The sequence below is a fragment of the Oncorhynchus masou genome, unplaced genomic scaffold, assembly GCF_036934945.1.
Source record: "Oncorhynchus masou masou isolate Uvic2021 unplaced genomic scaffold, UVic_Omas_1.1 unplaced_scaffold_1196, whole genome shotgun sequence".
NCBI lineage: Eukaryota > Metazoa > Chordata > Actinopteri > Salmoniformes > Salmonidae > Oncorhynchus > Oncorhynchus masou.
Window position 1 is genome coordinate 132,501 of NW_027001737.1, and position 21,072 is coordinate 153,572.

A 21,072-nucleotide genomic window follows, 5' to 3' on the forward strand; every position below is an offset into this window, starting at 1 on the left:
GCCTGATACGCTAGGTTGTATAATAAACTGGGTGGTTCGAGCCCTGAATGCTGATTGGCTGAGAGCCGTGGTATATCAGACCATATACCACGGGTATGATAAAATATACATGTTTAATGCTCTAAAATACATGTTTTGCTGCTCCGGTAACCAGTTTATATGAGCAATAAGGCATCTCTGGGGTTTGTGGTTGTATCCACACCTTCTCGTGCCTTATTGCTCAATTATAAGACAGTATATTCATCTGCTACTTGTTGCTTGTCTGTGTGCCTGTCGTAACATAACTCTTACGCTAATCAGCCTCTTGTGTTTTTAAAGGCTAGGTGACCAGTTCTACCGGGAGGCCATAGAACACTGTCGCAGCTACAACGCCCGTCTGTGTGCCGAGCGGTCGGTCCGCATGCCCTTCCTGGACAACCAAACTGGCGTGGCCCAGAACAACTGCTACATCTGGATGGAACAGCGCCACCGCGAGCCAGGTGGGTGTACTGCAGGGCAGTGGAGCAAAAATGACACACACAGCCGCAGACACACAAAGTCAGAATAAATAGATATAATGAAAGCCGCGAGGCCACAAAGTACAGGGTGTGGTCCCAGGGCCCAGTATGCTAGATTATGGGAGAGGCTATTGGCACAGTATGCTAGATTAACCCTGCTTTTGTGTTCGTTTCATGTTAATTAATTCTGTGTTCCCGGTCCAAAATGACCGCCCCATTTATAGCTGATTATAAATCCAAAAGTAATACATATATTATCACCTAATGTTGTCTTAGATCTTTTTAGCAACTTAATTTCTTGTGAACATTACATGTTTTGAACTTCTATTTGCTATTTATTGCCTCTAGGCCTCATTGACCTGAGCTCATACAACTCGTTTTTGAGTTTTAAAAAAAATTCTGAATGTTTGGATCATTTTGACTATAACAAATACTTAAATGAAACATATTGTGCTATTAATCACAGACTACTTTCTCCTCTAAAGCATCTTCACTGTCAGTTTCCTGGTCTCTCTCCTCCTCACCTGTGTCATGGTCAAAGATATGATCAAGAGCCTCACATACAGTATATCGTTTGGTCATTGTGCTGCCACAGAATGAATTGTGAGCAAGACCTCAAAAAAGCTTTACATACCAGAGCTGTGAGAAAAGTTCTATATATTATTGAAACAATGTTGCGATTGTTTGTGAGAATGCCAACAGGTGTGGTTCCCCTGGGGGAAAGATTCTTTTGGGGAAAGGTCCCCCTGGGGGTTGCCATGGAAGCCAAGAAGGGGAGTGAGGTGTGTGTGTGTGTGTGTGCGCTCAAACACACATGCATGTGGGGGTCTGGGAGAGAAAGTGTGTCCATTTGATGAATGTGCATGTGCCTGAACTAATTTTATAACCTAATTGTAGTCTCACCCATTCATTTCTAATGACCGGTCATTTTTGACACCACAAGTGTACAAAAGTTAAATAAAAAAATCCAAAATGTAATGAAAATCAGCTAAATGTATTTTGTGTGTTCAGATGCCCTGTGTGGACGTAGTCATGGAACCCGATGACAATCAGATTCAATGAACTACATTTTTCAGAGAGAATCGTTCAATTCGACCAGAACACAACAGGAGGGTCAAGGGAAAGGCTATTGGCTCAGCATGCTAGATAAAGGGAGAGGCTATTGGCCCAGCATGCTAGATAAAGGGAGAGGCTATTGGCCCAGCATGCTAGATAAAGGGAGAGGCTATTGGCAAAGCATGCTAGATAAAGGGAGAGGCTATTGGCTCAGCATGCTAGATTAAGGGAGAGGCTATTGGCTCAACATGCTAGATTAAGAGAGAGGCTATTGGCCCAGCATGCTAGATAAAGGGAGAGGCTATTGGCCCAGCATGCTAGATAAAGGGAGAGGCTATTGGCCCAGCATGCTAGATAAAGGGAGAGGCTATTGGCAAAGCATGCTAGATAAAGGGAGAGGCTATTGGCTCAGCATGCTAGATTAAGGGAGAGGCTATTGGCTCAACATGCTAGATTAAGAGAGAGGCTATTGGCCCAGCATGCTAGATAAAGGGAGAGGCTATTGGCCCAGCATGCTAGATAAAGGGAGAGGCTATTGGCCCAGCATGCTAGATAAAGGGAGAGGCTATTGGCCCAGCATGCTAGATAAAGGGAGAGGCTATTGGCAAAGCATGCTAGATAAAGGGAGAGGCTATTGGTGTCCAGCTCTTAGTGAACACCATATTGTTCCCTCTGGCTCAATGGACGACTGGCCATGTGCAGACTGTAAAGAGATGCCTGCAAGGCCTCCTGGGTCTCAGGTCAAATCAGGAAACAGGAAGTCAATGGACACGGAGATATCTGGAAGTTATTTCAGTGAGGTGTATGTTACACTGTGTGTATATTTGTTAAATGTTTTTTTTGTGTGTTCTGACGTGTGTGTGATTGTATGAGTGTGTGTGTGTGTGCGTGCGTGCGTGCGTACGTGTGTGTGTGTATGTGTGTGTGTGTATTTATGTGTGTATGTGTGCGTGCGTGTGTGTGTGTATGTGTGCGTGTGTGTGTGTATGTGTGTGTGTGCGTGCGCGTGTGTGTGTGCGTGTGTGTGTATGTGTGTGTGTGTATGTGTGTGTGTGTGTGTGTGTATGTGTGTGCGTGTGTTAGGTGTGGCTGCTGGACAGATGTATACGTACCCTGCACGGTGCTGGAGGAAGAAGAGGCGGCTCCACCCCCCTATGGACCCTCAGCTACGCCTCTGTGAACTACGTCTGGGTGAGAAAATAACACCTCACTCTCTCTCCCTCCCCCTCCGTCTCTATCTGTCCCTCCCTCTCTCCCTCTCTGTGTCTCTCTCTCCCTCCCCGTCTCTCTCTCCCTCGTTCCCTCTCCGTTTCTCTCTCCCTCCCTTGCTCCCTCTCTTTCCAGCTATCCCCCTCCCTTGCTCTCTCTCTCTCTCTCCCTCCCTTGCTCCCTCTCCGTCTCTCTCTCTCCCTCTCTGTCTCGCTCCCTCTCTGTGTCTCTCTCTCACTCCCCGTCTCTCTCTCCCTCTCCGTTTCTCTCTCTCCCTCCCTTGCTCCCTCTCTGTCTCTCTCTCTCTCCCTCCCTTGCTCCCTCTCTGTCTCTCTCTCTCCCCTCCCTTGCTCCCTCTCCGTCTCTCTCTCCCCCTCCCTTGCTCCCTCTCTGTCTCTCTCTCTCTCCCTCCCTTGCTCCCTCTCCGTGTCTCTCTCTCCCTCCCCGTCTCTCCCTCCCTTGCTCCCTCTCTGTCTCTCTCTCTCACCCTCCCTTGCTCCCTCTCTGTCTCTCTCTCTCTCTCCCTCCCTTGCTCCCTCTCTGTCTCTCTCTCTCCCTCCCTTGCTCCCTCTCCGTGTCTCTCTCTCCCTCCCCGTCTCTCCCTCCCTTGCTCCCTCTCTGTCTCTCTCTCTCTCTCCCTCCCTTGCTCCCTCTCCGTGTCTCTCTCCCTCTCTGTCTCTCTCTCTCTCCCTCCCTTGCTCCCTCTCTGTCTCTCTCTCTCTCTCCCTCCCTTGCTCCCTCTCTGTCTCTCTCTCTCTCTCCCTCCCTTGCTCCCTCTCTGTCTCTCTCTCTCTCTCCCTCCCTTGCTCCCTCTCTGTCTCTCTCTCTCCCTCCCTCCCTTGCTCCCTCTCTGTCTCTCTCTCTCTCTCCCTCCCTTGCTCCCTCTCTGTCTCTCTCTCTCCCTCCCTCCCTTGCTCCCTCTCTGTCTCTCTCTCCCTCCCTTGCTCCCTCTCTGTCTCTCTCTCTCCCTCCCTTGCTCCCTCTCCGTGTCTCTCTCTCCCTCCCCGTCTCTCTCTCCCTCCCTTGCTCCCTCTCCGTGTCCCTCTCCCCCTCCGCATCTCTCTCTTTCACCAACACTGGTTACACACAAATGCAGGCACTTCGTCAGACACCACACAATCACGTACACACACACACACACACACACACACACACACACACACACACACACACATTCCTGGTTCCCCCTCGTCAGTCTGTAGCTACAGAGTGGCCTTAGCCTCAGCGCTAACGTTAGCTATCTGACCATCTGGCTCTGGTTAGCCTCTCTCCCCAGGTTCTCTCTCTCTGCCTGAATCAATGCCTCCTCTTTCTTTCCTCTAGGACACACACACACACACACACACACTCACACACAGTCCTCCACCTCTCTTACATTCTCACTCCGCATGGACAAATGATTAGAGGGGCCCAGTATAGGTTGTTGCTGTGCCTCAGCTAAGGAGAGGGCCCTAACCTTAACACAAGACCACTGAGATTGTTTATAAAGGCTCGTCTGGTAGAGGAACACTAGGGGAACCGGATAAGAGATAGTTATGAAGACTAGTAGGGGAACCGGATAAGAGATAGTTATGAAGACTAGTAGGGGAACCGGATAAGAGATAGTTATGAAGACTAGTAGGGGAACCGGATAAGAGATAGTTATGAAGGCTAGTAGGGGAACCGGATAAGAGATAGTTATGAAGACTAGTAGGGGAACCGGATAAGAGATAGTTATGAAGACTAGTAGGGGAACCGGATAAGAGATAGTTATGAAGGCTAGTAGGGGAACCGGATAAGAGATAGTTATGAAGGCTAGTAGGGGAACCGGATAAGAGATAGTTATGAAGGCTAGTAGGGGAACCGGATAAGAGATAGTTATGAAGGCTAGTAGGGGACCCGGATAAGAGATAGTTATGAAGACTAGTAGGGGAACCGGATAAGAGATAGTTATGAAGACTAGTAGGGGAACCGGATAAGAGATAGTTATGAAGACTAGTAGGGGAACCGGATAAGAGATAGTTATGAAGACTAGTAGGGGACCCGGATAAGAGATAGTTATGAAGACTAGTAGGGGAACCGGATAAGAGATAGTTATGAAGACTAGTAGGGGAACCGGATAAGAGATAGTTATGAAGACTAGTAGGGGAACCGGATAAGAGATAGTTATGAAGACTAGTAGGGGAACCGGATAAGAGCTAGTTATGAAGACTAGTAGGGGAACCGGATAAGAGCTAGTTATGAAGACTAGTAGGGGAACCGGATAAGAGATAGTTATGAAGACTAGTAGGGGAACCGGATAAGAGATAGTTATGAAGACTAGTAGGGGAACCGGATAAGAGATAGTTATGAAGACTAGTAGGGGAACCGGATAAGAGATAGTTATGAAGACTAGTAGGGGAACCGGATAAGAGATAGTTATGAAGACTAGTAGGGGAACCGGATAAGAGATAGTTATGAAGACTAGTAGGGGAACCGGATAAGAGATAGTTATGAAGGCTAGTAGGGGAACCGGATAAGAGATAGTTATGAAGACTAGTAGGGGAACCGGATAAGAGATAGTTATGAAGACTAGTAGGGGAACCGGATAAGAGATAGTTATGAAGACTAGTAGGGGAACCGGATAAGAGATAGTTATGAAGACTAGTAGGGGACCCGGATAAGAGATAGTTATGAAGGCTAGTCTGACCATGTGATCCCAGACTACCAGACTATGACTGACTGACTGGCTGACTGGCTGACTGACTGACTGGCTGACTGGCTGACTGGCTGACTGGCTGACTGACTGACTGGCTGACTGACTGGCTGACTGACTGACTGGCTGACTGGCTGACTGGCTGACTGACTGACTGGCTGACTGGCTGACTGGCTGACTGGCTGACTGACTGACTGGCTGGCTGGCTGACTGGCTGACTGGCTGACTGGCTGGCTGGCAGGCAGGCAAGAGTGCAAAAGGTTAACAATATACTAACCATAGAACACTGCCTCCACCCTCCCCAATGCTATGGAAACACTGCCTCCACCCTCCCCAATGGTATGGAAACACTACCTCCACCCTCCCCAATGGTAGGTATGGAAACACTACCTCCACCCTCCCCAATGGTATGGAAACACTGCCTCCACCCTCCCCAATGCTATGGAAACACTGCCTCCACCCTCCCCAATGCTATGGAAACACTGCCTCCACCCTCCCCAATGGTATGGAAACACTACCTCCACCCTCCCCAATGGTAGGTATGGAAACACTGCCTCCACCCTCCCCAATGATATGGAAACACTGCCTCCACCCTCCCCAATGCTATGGAAACACTGCCTCCACCCTCCCCAATCATATGGAAACACTGCCTCCACCCTCCCCAATGGTATGGAAACACTGCCTCCACCCTCCCCAATGCTATGGAAACACTACCTCCACCCTCCCCAATGCTATGGAAACACTACCTCCACCCTCCCCAATGGTAGGTATGGAAACACTACCTCCACCCTCCCCAATGGTATGGAAACACTACCTCCACCCTCCCCAATGCTATGGAAACACTGCCTCCACCCTCCCCAATGCTATGGAAACACTACCTCCACCCTCCCCAATGGTATGGAAACACTGCCTCCACCCTCCCCAATGCTATGGAAACACTGCCTCCACCCTCCCCAATGGTATGGAAACACTACCTCCACCCTCCCCAATGGTATGGAAACACTGCCTCCACCCTCCGCAATGGTATGGAAACACTGCCTCCACCCTCCCCAATGGTAGGTATGGAAACACTACCTCCACCCTCCCCAATGGTATGGAAACACTGCCTCCACCCTCCCCAATGGTATGGAAACACTGCCTCCACCCTCCCCAATGGTATGGAAACACTACCTCCACCCTCCCCAATGGTATGGAAACACTACCTCCACCCTCCCCAATGGTATGGAAACACTACCTCCACCCTCCCCAATGGTAGGTATGGAAACACTACCTCCACCCTCCCCAATGGTAGGTATGGAAACACTACCTCCACCCTCCTTTTTGTTTACCTCATGTAGACAGACAGATAAAGTAACTGTGGTTGAGTGACTGCAGGCCATACTACTAAGGCTTTGTCCCTACATGGCACCCTATTCCCTACATGGCGCCCTATTCCCTACATGGCACCCTATTCCCTACATGGCACCCTATTCCCTACATGGCACCCTATTCCCTACATGGCACCCTATTCCCTACATGGCACCCTATTCCCTACATGACGCCCTATTCCCTACATGGCGCCCTATTCCCTACATGGCACCCTATTCCCTACATGGCACCCTATTCCCTACATGGCACCCTATTCCCTACATGCCGCCCTATTCCCTACATGGCACCCTATTCCCTACATGGCACCCTATTCCCTACATGGCACCCTATTCCCTACATGGCACCCTATTCCCTACATGGCGCCCTATTCCCTACATGGCGCCCTATTCCCTACATGACGCCCTATTCCCTACATGGCACCCTATTCCCTACATGGCACCCTATTCCCTACATGGCACCCTATTCCCTACATGGCACCCTATTCCCTACATGCCGCCCTATTCCCTACATGGCACCCTATTCCCTACATGGCACCCTAATCCCTACATGGCACCCTATTCCCTAAATGGCGCCCTAATCCCTACATGGCACCCTAATCCCTACATGGCACCCTATTCCCTGCATGGCACCCTATTCCCTGCATGGCACCCTATTCCCTACTGAGCCCGATGGGCCCTGGTCAAAAGTAGTGCACTAAAAAGGGAGTAGGTTGCTATTTGGCACACTAGTTGAATTAATGATGTTTCCATGTGGAATTGGAGTCTGTGCCCAGTGGGAGCATTACAGTACGCTGGCAACAGTACGCTGGCAACAGTATGCTGGCAACAGTACCCTGGCAACAGTACCCTGGCAACAGTACGCTGACAACAGTACCCTGGCAGCAGTACGCTGGCAGCAGTACCCTGGCAACAGTACGCTGGCAACAGTACGCTGGCAACAGTACGTTGGCAACAGTACGCTGGCAACAGTACCCTGGCAACAGTACCCTGGCAACAGTACCCTGGCAACAGTACCATGACAACAGTACCCTGACAACAGTACTCTGACAACAGTACTCTGACAACAGTAAGCTGACAACAGTAAGCTGACAACAGTACCCTGACAACAGTACCATGACAACACTACCCTGACAACACTACCCTGACAACAGTACCATGACAACACTACCCTGACAACACTACCCTGACAACACTACCCTGACAACAGTACCATGACAACAGTACCATGACAACAGTACTCTGACTGAACTACTGATATGAATCATAATAACAAGAGACAGGAATGTAACAGTACCTCTCTTGGGCTTTAGGATTCACACCGTGTTTATTCAGTGGTTCCTGTCTGGGGGGGGAAAGAGGGCCGGGGAGAACAGAGGAGAGGAGAGGAGGGGGAGGAGGGGGGAGGAGAGGGGAGGAGAGGAGAGGAGAGGAGAACAGAGGAGAGAGGAGAGGGGGGAGGAGGGAGGAGGGGGAGGAGAGAACAGAGGAGAGGAGGGGGAGGGAGGGAGGAGGGGGAGGAGAGAACAGAGGAGAGGAGGGGGAGGAGGGAGGAGGGGGAGGGAGAGAACAGAGGAGAGGAGGGGGAGGAGGGAGGAGGGGGGGAGGGAGAGAACAGAGGAGAGGAGAACAGAGAAGAAGGGAGGGGAGGGGGAGGGGAAAACAGAGGAGAGGAGAGGGGAGGAGAGAACAGAGGAGAGGAGAACAGAGAAGAAGGGAGGGGAGGGGGAGGGGAAAACAGAGGAGAGGAGAGGGGAGGAGAGGGCAGGGTAGAACAGAGGAGAGGAGAGGGCAGGGGAGAACAGAAGAGAGGAGAACAGAAGAGAGGAGAAGAGAGGAGAGGAGAACAGAAGAGAGGAGAGGAGAGGAGAGGAGAAGAGGAGAAAGGAGAAGAAGAGGAGAGGAGAGAGGAGAACAGAGAGGAGAGGAGAGGACAGGGGAGAACAGAGGAGAGGAGAACAGAGGAGAGGGCAGGGGAGAACAGAAGAGAGGAGAACAGAAGAGAGGAGAACAGAGGAGAGGAGAACAGAGGAGAAGAGAACAAAGGAGAAGAGAACAGGAGAGGAGAGGAGAAGAGAACAGAGGAGAACAGAGGAGATGAGAGGAGAGGAGAGGGCAGGGGAGAACAGAGGAGAGGAGAGGAGAAGAGAGGAGAAAAGAAGAGAGGAGAGGAGAAGAGAGGAGAGGAGAAGAGAGGAGAGGAGAAGAGAGGAGAGGAGAAGAGGAGAGGAGAGAGGAGAACAGAGAGGAGAGGAGATTAGAGGAGAGGAGAGGGCAGGGGAGAACAGAGGAGAAGAGAGGAGAGGAGAACAGAAGAGAGGAGAAGAGAGGAGAGGAGAACAGAAGAGAGGAGAAGAGAGGAGAAGAGAAGAGGAGAGGGGCTTTAGACCATCCAGTTCCTTTCTGCCCCGGTCCTATTGGGTTGAGTGACAGTACAGAGCCATAAAGGTGCTGAAGGAGGGATACACAGCATGAGTAATCTGTAGCTAGCTACCTCATTGCTTTCTGCTCTGCTACCCTCCTCCCCCTCTCTCAGGGGACAACAGCAGAGGGAGGGGGAGAAGGGGAAAGGAGGGAGGAAGGGAGGGGAGAGCTAGGGGAAGGCGGAGGCAGAGCGGGAGGATGTGTCTCGTCAAAGTCAACCTAGCTACAGCAGACACAAAGAGAGGGGGAGGAGGGAAGAAATGGAGTGAGGGAGAGAGAGGGAAGATTAACCTCACTTCTGCTATTAATAACAGATGCAGCCTCCCTTCATCCCTCTATCTTCTTTATTATAAACTATACAACAGGAAGGAAGCAGAGATTATCCTCTCACTCCTCAGTATATCTCCATGGAAATGAAAGAGAACGAGAGAGGAAGAGATAAATAGAGAGTGAGGTACTGTATGCAAATAGACAAGTGAATAGAGATGGAAAGAATATATTTATTTGACTGTAGGAATAGGAGGAGGAGGAGGAGGAGGACGTTAGAAGAAGAGGGGGAGGAGGAGGTTCGAAGAAGAGGAGGAGGAGGTTAGAAGAGGATGAGGAGGTTAGAAGAGGAGGAGGGAGGAGGTTAGAAGAAGAGGAGGAGGGAGGAGATTAGAAGAAGAGGAGGAGGTTAAAAGAAGAGGAGGGAGGTTAGAAGAAGAGGAGGGAGGTTAGAGGAGGGGGAGGAGGTTATAAGAAGAGGAGGAGGAGGGAGGTTAGAAGAAGAGGATGAGGAGGTTAGAAGAAGAGGAGGAGGAGGTTAGAAGAGGAGGAGGTTAGAAGAAGAGGGAGGATAGAAGAGGAGGAGGTTAGAAGAAGAGGAGGAGGAGGTTAGAAGAGGAGGAGGTTAGAAGAAGAGGACGAGGAGGTTAGAAGAAGAGGAGGAGGAGGTTAGAAGAGGAGGAGGTTAGAAGAAGAGGGAGGATAGAAGAGGAGGAGGTTAGAAGAAGAGGAGGAGGTTAGAAGAGGAGGAGGTTAGAAGAAGAGGAGGTTAGAAGAGGAGGATGAGGGAGGTTAGAAGAAGAGGAGGGAGGTTAGAAGAAGAGGAGGGAGGTTAGAAGAAGAGGAGGAGGTTAGAAGAAGAGGAGGAGGTTAGAAGAAGAGGGGGAGGAGGTCTGAGACCTTGATCTCTGGTGGCGGTGCTAAAAAATAAACAGAGTAAAGAAAACAGCCAGACCTCTTCTCCTCTCCTCCTTTCTCCCCTGAACCTCTTCTCTTCTCCTCCTCTCCCCTCCTTTATCCCCTGAACCTCTCCTCTTCTCCTCTTCTCCTCATCCCTCCTTTATCCCCTGAACCTCTTCTCCTCCTCTCCCCTCATCCCTCCTTTATCCCCTGAACCTCTCCTCTTCTCCCTCCTTTATCCCCTGAACCTCTTCTCTTCTCCCCTCCTTTATCCCCTGAACCTGGCATATTTCATGTTGTATTGCTTCTGACTCTGACACAACCCCCCCTTGGTTTAGGCCAATAAGAAACAGCATTGGGAAGGAGACTGGCCATTGGTGCTCTATGATCTCTCTCACACACACACACACACACACACACACACACACACACACACACACACACACACACACACACACACACACACACACACACACACACACACACACACACACAGAGGTGTCAGTGCAGGGCTGGCTAACCACTAACATAACCAAAACACAAGGCACTGTTTATATCACTGGTGTGAACTGGTCATCTGGAAGATGTGTGCTTGGTTTATACGATAGTCAATTCCCCCCCCCCCCCAGAGGCAGAGCTGGCCCCTAAGAAGGAGCCCTCCCCAGGAGAGGCCACAGCTCTGGAGACCCTGCTCAGAGGAGAGGGGCTACTGGAGAAGAAGAAAGACATCATCAAGGAGGACGAGACCCTTCTAGAGATACAGGTATGGCAAGAGAGAAGGGACACACACACAAAGGGGCAACAGTAGATGGGCCTTATTGGCAAACAGCATGCAGCCAAATACAATAACTTTACCTTTCTTTACATACAAGATCACACTTTTAAACTGTCACGATGGGAACGCAGCGAATTCCTGATTTGTAAATTGTGTCAAATATCTACTTTCTTACCTCTGTCACTCGTCCTCCTCTCACCTCCTCCCCTTTTTTTTTTAACCTCCCTCCTGTGTTTACTCGTCTGTAGAGGGTCCTGGAAGCAGACGAGAATGGGGACGGTTTCCATGACGACGAGGACTTTGAAGTGGACACTCCGAAAAGGAAGCAGAGGAAAGGAAGGGTGAGGGAGTCTCCGAGAAGGGTCTTCTACGACATCAAAAGGAACATCAAATTCAACATACCAATTTAGGACCTGGAAATAAAATACTTTTTTAAAATATTTTTTTTTACCTTTATTTTACTAGGCAAGTCAGTTAAGAACAAATTCTTATTTTCAATGATGGCCTAGGAACAGTGGGTTAACTGCATGTTCAGGGGCAGAACAACAGATTTTGTACCTTGTCAGCTCGGGGATTTGAACTTGCAACCTTTACTAGTCCAACGCTCTAACCACTAGGCTACCCTGCCGCCCCGAGTTATAGAACTCATTGCCCTTTATGGTTGTGAGGGGTCCGTGTGCAATGTAAAACACCAAATAATGCATACAGAGCAGAATTAGGCCGCTACACGCTAATTGTCAAAATCCAGACGAGACGTTAAATTCTATAACCACCTAAAAGGAAGCGATTCCCAAACCTTCCAGAACAAAGCCATCACCTACAGAGAGATGAACCCGGAAAAGAGTCCCCTAAGCAAGCTGGTCCTGGGGCTCTGTTCACAAACACAAACAGACCCCATAGAGCCCGAGGACAGCAACACAATCAGACCCAACCAAATCGTGAGAAAACTAAAAGATAATTACTTGACACATTGGAAAGAATTAACAAAAAAACTGAGCAAACTAGAATGCTATTTGGCCCTAAACAGAGAGGACACAGCGGCAGAATACCTGACCACTGTGACTGACCCAAACTTTAGGAAAGCTTTGACTATGTACAGACTCAGTGAGCATAGCCTTGCTATTGAGAAAGGCCGCCGTAGGCAGACATGGCTCTCAAAAGAAGACAGTCTATGTGCACACTGCCCACAAAATGAGGTGGAAACTGAGCTGCACTTCCTAACCTCCTGCCAAATGTATGACTATATTAGAGAGACATATTTCCCTCAGATTACACAGATCCACAAAGAATATCGAAAACAAATCCAATTTTGATAAACTCCCAAATCTACTGGGTGAAATACCACAGTGTGCATCACAGCAGCAAGATGTGTGGACCTGTTGCCACGAGAAAAAGGCAACAAGGGAAGAACAAACACCATTGTAAATACAACCCATATTTATTTCAAATGTCTTTTATTCTTTTTGAACTTTCGTGAGTGTAATATTTTCTGTTAATTTTATATTGTTCATTTAACTTGTGTTCATTATCTATTTCACTTGCTTTGGCAAAGAGAGAGAGAGAGAGAGCGAAAGAGGTCTAGTGTGGTGTGACATCATGTATTTCTCTTCACAGGGCAGAGGGTCCAGTCGCAGGAGGACAGAAGCTGCTACCAACGATGATGTGGATAAACCTTACGTCTGTGACAGTAAGACAAAATACAACAACAACAGACATCTCCTGTGAGATTGTGAATGACGTCTTTTCGGGTAACAGGGTTAGATTGATTTTGATTGGCTGAGACCAGAGTAGCTGTTTCCTGATCGGAATATTGTTGCCACGTGAACCAAATTTTGAGTTCAAACTTTTTTTTGAACTCAATTCCATCCGTAGAAGATCTGCTTAATGGATTAATGTTCTCGCGGTCGCAAACGACGTTGGCTCAATCGGAAAGCTTACAACACAGATATTCTGCGCCACGGACTGACTCTTAACTTTTCTGAATCCCACTTCTAACAGGAAATGACCTGTTATTGATTGTTATTAGGTCTCACTGTTCTCTATTATCTCTATTATCTTACTATTATCAAGGTCTGTCTGTATCTGGACATGGTTAGCTGCCTAAGATACACTGCATGAGCAAAAGTATGTGGACACCTGCTCGTCTAACATCACATTCCAAAATGACATTAATATAGAGTTGGTCCTCCTCTTTGTTGCTACAACAGCCCCCAGTCTTCTGGGAGGCTTTCCACTAGATGTTGGAACATTGCTGCTATAACAGCCTCCAGTCTTCTGGGAAGGCTTTCCACTAGATGTTGGAACATTGCTGCGGGGACTTGCTTCCATTCAGCCACAAGAGCATTAGTGAGGTCGGTCACTGATGTTGGCCTGGCTCGATTAGGAAGCGATCCAATTGATCTCGAAGGTGTGACTGATGGGGTTGAGGTCAGGGCTCTGTGCAGGCCAGTCAAGTTCTTCCACACCGATCTCAACAAACCATTTCGGTATGGACTTCGCTTTGGGGGGCATCGTCTTGCTGAAACAAGGAAAGGACCTTCCCCAAACTGTTTCCACAAAGTTGGAAGCACAGAATCTTCTAGAATTTCATGGTGTGCTGTAGCGTTAAGGTTTCCGCCTGATCTTGAAGCGTGATTCATCACTCCAGAGAACGTGTTTCCACTGCTCCGATGGCGACGCGCTTTATACCACTCCAGCCGACACGTGGCATTTTGCGCGTGGTGATCTGGGGCTTGTGTGCGGCTGCTCTGCAATGGAAACCCATTTCATGAAGCTCCCGACGAACAGTTCTTGTGCTGACGTTGCTTCTGTAACGGATGTGAAACGGCTAGCTTAGTTAGCGGTGGTGCTTGCTAAATAGCATTTCAATCGGTGACTTCACTTGCTCTGAGACCTTGAAGTAGTAGTTCCCCTTGCTCTGCAAGGGCCGCGGCTTTTGTGGTAACGATGCTTCGAGGGTGACTGTTGTTGTTGTGTGCAGAAGGTCCCTGGTTCGCGCCCGGGTATGGGCGAGGGGACGGTCTAAAGTTATACTGCTACACTTCCAAGGTAGTGAGTGTTGCAACCGAGGACAGACCATATGCTATGCGCTTCAGCATTCAGGGGTCCCGCTCTGTGAGCTTGTGTGGCCTACCACTTTGCGGCTGAGCCGTTGTTGCTCCTAGACATTTCCACTTCACAGTGACAGCACTTACAGTTGACCGGGGCAGCTCCAGCAAGGCAGAAATTTGACAAACTGACATGTCGCTGAGCTCTTCAGGACGGGCCTATGTTTGTCTATGGAGATTGCATGGCGGTGTGCTCGATTTTATACACCTGTCAGCAACAGGTGTGGCTGAAATAGCTGAAATCCACTAATTTGAAGTAGTGTCCACATACTTTTGTATATATAGTGTAGCTTATTATTCAATAACCTTATTTGACTTTCCTTGGGGTGAGAGAAGCCTCTGTTCCCTCTCTAGCATGTCGGACGTTAGCATAGCATGCTACTTCTACCTAAATGGAAACATGGGAGGACCTGGTACTCATGTCGTGAGATATTATAGCCTCTTTGACTGAATCTCTTATTTTAGTTATTTTTCTTTCTTTCTTTGTTCTTTTTCTTTTCATGTTCTCTGTTCCTTCCTTCCTTTCCAGACAGAAACAAACAAAAGCATAAGTCAAAAAGTGCCGACTCAGGTATCTGGATATGCGTGTGTCCTCTTTTCTCCGTGTGGCTTCTCTCTTAACGACAAGATCAGGGACTACTGGGGTCTGTTTGATTTGCGCTAGCATGGGGTCACGTTCAGACGGGTACACAGTTTACACCACATCCAGGCGTATAAAACAGATATGCTTATATTTAAAATGTAGAATACAGAAGGATGTAAGATACAAGATGTGTCTATGTTGCACCCTCCTGAATGGAGCCCTGGTTGTCTTTCTGTTTCTGCTTTGGCTAATAATGGCCAAGGCTAAAGTAGAAATGCATCTGGCTACCAGCTAAACCAATCTAAGCAATCTATCGCTATTATGCTTACTAATTGCATAAGCATATGATTATTGAATTCTTCGACCAAAGCAAGCTTGCATGGCGCTACATAACTTTAAGGTATCTGCTGGTTTGTTATCAAGTTGCTGGGGAAGAATGATCTTTGAGCATCAGCTGAGCTAACGCATGTTTCTGTAGTGTTGTAACGATGCTGTCACAGACAACCTAACCTGCTGTCACTATGGTTTCTGGGTAATACAGACAACCTAACCTGCTGTCACTATGGTTTCTGGGTAATACAGACAACCTAACCTGCTGTCACTATGGTTTCTGGGTAATACAGACAACCTAACCTGCTGTCACTATGGTTTCTGGGTAATACAGACAACCTAACCTGCTGTCACTATGGTTTCTGGGTAATGCAGACAACCTAACCCGCTGTCACTGGGGTTTCTGGGTAATACAGACAACCTGACCTGCTGTCACTATGGTTTCTGGGTAATACAGACAACCTAACCTGCTGTCACTGGGGTTTCTGGGTAATACAGACAACCTTACCCGCTGTCACTGGGGTTTCTGGGTAATACAGACAACCTGACCTGCTGTCACTATGGTTTCTGGGTAATACAGACAACCTAACCTGCTGTCACTATGGTTTCTGGGTAATACAGACAACCTAACCCGCTGTCACTATGGTTTCTGGGTATCACAGACAACCTAACCTGCTGTCACTGGGGTTTCTGGGTAATACAGACAACCTAACCTGCTGTCACTATGGTTTCTGGGTATCACAGACAATCTAACCCGCTGTCACTATGGTTTCTGGGTAATACAGACAATCTAACCTGCTGTCACTATGGTTTCTGGGTTTCACAGACAATCTAACCCGCTGTCACTATGGTTTCTGGGTATCACAGACAACCTAACCCGCTGTCACTATGGTTTCTGGGTATTACAGACAACCTAACCTGCTGTCACTGGGGTTTCTGGGTAATACAGACAACCTAACCCGCTGTCACTATGGTTTCTGGGTAGTACAGACAACCTAACCCGCTGTCACTGGTTTCTGGGTAATACAGACAACCTAACCCGCTGTCACTGGGGTTTCTGGGTATTACAGACAACCTAACCCGCTGTCACTATGATGTTACCAGGCAACCTAACCTGCTGTCACTATGATGTTACCAGACAACCTAACCTGCTGTCACTGTGATGTTACCAGGCAACCTAACCTGTTGTCACTGTGTTGTTACCAGACAACCTAACCTGCTGTCACTATGGTTTCTGGGTAATACAGACAACCTAACCAGTGTTAGACAACAACATTCTCAACAGTGTTCTCAGAGTGGGCACCATTTCCCCACATATTGTCTTTCTCGAGTATTACAGTGCTGTGTCTTTCTAGGGAGTCCTTTCATAAAGACGTTGTTAGTTTTAGGGATCCTAGGCTACTATCCTAGTAGGAATGTTCTGGTGTCAATCCTCTTAAGATAAAGCCCTCCCCACAATAAGACATTGAGGACCTTGTTAACGGGTTGGTTCTTTTGTCTTGAATGCTGGGTCGTCTTCAGTAGTGCACACAAGTAGATAAACGCTTTTTTGAAACTTTAAATTAAAATTAGATTTCAGTTATGACCATAGTGTTTCATAACAATTTCCTCAATGTTCTGTGGTTCTAATGGATTCTAATGCTTCTGTGTTCTACAGTCTGTGGCAAACGCTACAAGAACCGCCCAGGCCTGAGTTACCACTACGCCCACACACACCTGGCTGAGGAGGAAGGGGAGGAGGAGAGGGAGGAAGAGATGCCACCGACCCCGCCACCACACCGACCAGACCCAGACCCAGACAACCACAAACGTAAGAGACGACCAGGGTTTAAACTAAATGCTTAGTAGTAGTACAGGGTTATAACTTGATGATGGAATGACACCCTATTATCTCTGACATACCACTGTTGAATGGAGTGTATTATCTCTGACATAGCATACCACTGTTGAATGGAGTTTATTATCTCTGACATAGCATACCACTGTTGAATGGAGTGTATTATCTCTGACATAGCATACCACTGTTGAATGGAGTGTATTATCTCTGACATAGCATACCACTGTTGAATGGAGTTTATTATCTCTGACATACCACTGTTGAATGGAGTTTATTATCTCTGACATAGCACTGTTGAATGGAGTTTATTATCTCTGACATAGCATACCACTGTTGAATGGAGTTTATTATCTCTGACATACCACTGGTGAATGGAGTGTATTATCTCTGACATACCACTGTTGAATGGAGTTTATTATCTCTGACATACATAAATTATCTCAACGCTACATAAAGAGAGACAACTCAACGCTACATATAGAGAGACAACACTACATAAAGAGAGACACCCCAACACTACATAAAGAGAGACACCCCAACACTACATAAAGAGAGACAACACAACACTACATATAGAGAGACACCACTACATATAGAGAGACACCACAACACTACATAAAGAGACACCACAACACTACATAAAGAGAGACAACACAACACTACATATAGAGAGACACCACTACATATAGAGAGACACCACAACACTACATAAAGAGAGACACCACAACACTACATAAAGAGAGACAACACAACACTACATATAGAGAGACACCACTACATATAGAGAGACACCACAACACTACATAAAGAGAGACACCACAACACTACATAAAGAGAGACATCACAACACTATATAAAGAGAGATAACTCAACGCTACATAAAGAGAGACGCCACAACACTACATAAAGAGAGACAACACAACACTACATAAAGAGAGATAACTCAACGCTACATAAAGACAGACACCACAACACTACAGGGGCGGCAGGGTAGCCTAGTGGTTAGAGTGTTGGACTAGTAACCAGAAGGTTGCAAGATCAAACCCCTGAGCTGACAAGGTACAAATCTGTCGTTCTGCCCCTGAACAGGCAGTTAACCCACTGTTCCCAGGCCGTTATTGAAAATAAGAATTTGTTCTTAACTGACTTGCCTAGTAAAATAAAGGTAAAATAAAATAAATAAAGAGAGACACTACAACACTACATATAGAGAGACACTACATAAAGAGAGACACCACAACACTACATAAAGAGAGACACCACAACACTACATAAAGAGAGACACCACAACACTACATAAAGAGAGACACCACAACACTACATAGAGAGAGACCCTACAACACTACATTTTATTTCTTTACCTTTATTTAACCAGGCAAGTCAGTTAAGAACAAATTCTTATATATAATAATATATATATATACACACACACACTATATATGTTCCTAATGTTTTGTACACTCACTGTGTGTATATCTATATCCATATCTATATATATCCTACTCCTATACAGAGGGCGGATTCTGTATAGTAATCTATATTTTGTGTTTCTATACAGCTCAGAGGGCGGCAGATGGCTCCATCGTTCCTAACGAGGAGATAGATGCTGTATTGTAATCTATATTTGTGTTTCTATACAGCTCAGAGGGCGGCAGATGGCTCCATCATCCCTAACGAGGAGATAGATGCTGTATAGTAATCTATATTTTGTGTTTCTATACAGCTCAGAGGGCGGCAGATGGCTCCATCGTTCCTAACGAGGAGATAGATGCTGTATTGTAATCTATATTTTGTGTTTCTATACAGCTCAGAGGGCGGCAGATGGCGCCATCATTCCTAACGAGGAGATAGATGCTGTATAGTAATCTATATTTTGTGTTTCTATACAGCTCAGAGGGCGGCAGATGGCTCCATCGTTCCTAACGAGGAGATAGATGCTGTATTGTAATCTATATTTTGTGTTTCTATACAGCTCAGAGGGCGGCAGATGGCGCCATCGTTCCTAACGAGGAGATAGATGCTGTATAGTAATCTATATTTTGTGTTTCTATACAGCTCAGAGGGCGGCAGATGGCGCCATCGTTCCTAACGAGGAGATAGATGCTGTATAGTAATCTATATTTTGTGTTTCTATACAGCTCAGAGGGCGGCAGATGGCTCCATCATCCCTAACGACTACTGTGACTTCTGTCTGGGAGACTCTGACTCTAACAGGAAGACTGGCCAGGCTGAGGAGCTGGTGTCCTGCTCTGACTGCGGCCGCTCCGGTGAGTAGACTGCACTACAGACTACTGTACAGACTTCACTATAGACTGCTCTACAGACTGCTCTACAGACTGTACTATAGACTGTACTATAGACCGCTCTACAGACTACTGTACAGACTGCCTACAGACTACTGTACAGACTTCACTATAGACTGCTCTACAGACTGCTCTACAGACTGTACTATAGACTTCACTATAGACTGCTCTACAGACTGCTCTACAGACTGCTCTACAGACTGTACTATAGACCGCACTACAGACTACTGTACAGACTGCCTACAGACTACTGTACAGACTTCACTATAGACTGCTCTACAGACTGTACTATAGACTGTACTATAGACCGCACTACAGACTACTGTACAGACCGCACTACAGACTACTGTACAGACCGCACTACAGACTACTGTACAGACTGCACTACAGACTGCTGTACAGACTTCACTATAGACTGCTCTACAGACTGCTCTACAGACTGTACTATAGACTGTACTATAGACCGCACTACAGACTACTGTACAGACTGCACTACAGACTACTGTACAGACTGCCTACAGACTACTGTACAGACTGCCTACAGACTACTGTACAGACTGCACTATAGACTACTGTACAGACCGCACTACAGACTACTGTACAGACTGCACTACAGACTACTGTACAGACTGCACTATAGACTACTGTACAGACTGCCTACAGACTACTGTACAGACCGCACTACAGACTACTGTACAGACTGCACTATAGACTACTGTACAGACTGCCTACAGACTACTGTACAGACTGCACTATAGACTGTACTATAGACTGCACTACAGACTGCTCTACAGACTGCACTATAGACTACTGTACAGACCGCACTACAGACTACTGTACAGACTGCACTATAGACTACTGTACAGACTGCACTATAGACTGTACTATAGACTGCACCACAGACTGCACTACAGACTGCTCTACAGACTGCACTATAGACTACTGTACAGACCGCACTACAGACTACTGTACAGACTGCACTATAGACTGCCTACAGACTACTGTACAGACTGCCTACAGACTACTGTACAGACTGCACTATAGACTACTGTACAGACTGCCTACAGACTACTGTACAGACTGCACTATAGACTGTACTATAGACTGCACCACAGACTGCACTACAGACTGCTCTACAGACTACTGTACAGACCGCACTACAGACTACTGTACAGACTGCACTATAGACTGCACTACAGACTGCACTATAGACTACTGTACAGACTGCACTACAGACTGCTCTACAGACTACTGTACAGACTGCACTATAGACTACTGTACAGACTGCACTACAGACTGCTCTACAGACTACTGTACAGACTGCACTACAGACTACTGTACAGACTGTACTATAGACTGCTCTACAGACTACTGTACAGACTGCACTATAGACTACTGTACAGACTGCACTACAGACTACTGTACAGACTGTACTATAGACTGCTCTACAGACTACTGTACAGACTGCACTATAGACTGCACTACAGACTGCACTATAGACTACTGTACAGACTGCACTACAGACTACTGTACAGACTGCACTATACAGACTGCACTATAGACTGCACTACAGACTGCACTATAGACTACTGTACAGACTGCACTATAGACTGCACTACAGACTGCTCTACAGACTACAGACTACAGACTGCACTATAGACTGCACTACAGACTGTACAGACTACACTACAGACTGCAGACTGTACTACAGACTGCACTACAGACTGCACTACAGACTGCTCTACA

General features: G+C 47.3%; 1 protein-coding gene across 1 annotated transcript in view; it reads left to right on the top strand.

The window, feature by feature from the left end:
• The window catches only part of LOC135529652 (zinc finger protein DPF3-like), a 58,346-nt gene that overhangs the window by 22,389 nt on the left and 14,885 nt on the right, over positions 1 to 21,072 (top strand). Inside the window, exons 2-8 of the mRNA XM_064958273.1 lie at positions 319 to 479; positions 2,637 to 2,744; positions 11,021 to 11,154; positions 11,415 to 11,507; positions 12,781 to 12,853; positions 16,844 to 16,996; positions 19,162 to 19,290. Of these exons, the coding sequence (XP_064814345.1) occupies positions 319 to 479; positions 2,637 to 2,744; positions 11,021 to 11,154; positions 11,415 to 11,507; positions 12,781 to 12,853; positions 16,844 to 16,996; positions 19,162 to 19,290 (851 nt within the window). The remainder of the gene's footprint in view (positions 1 to 318; positions 480 to 2,636; positions 2,745 to 11,020; positions 11,155 to 11,414; positions 11,508 to 12,780; positions 12,854 to 16,843; positions 16,997 to 19,161; positions 19,291 to 21,072) is intronic.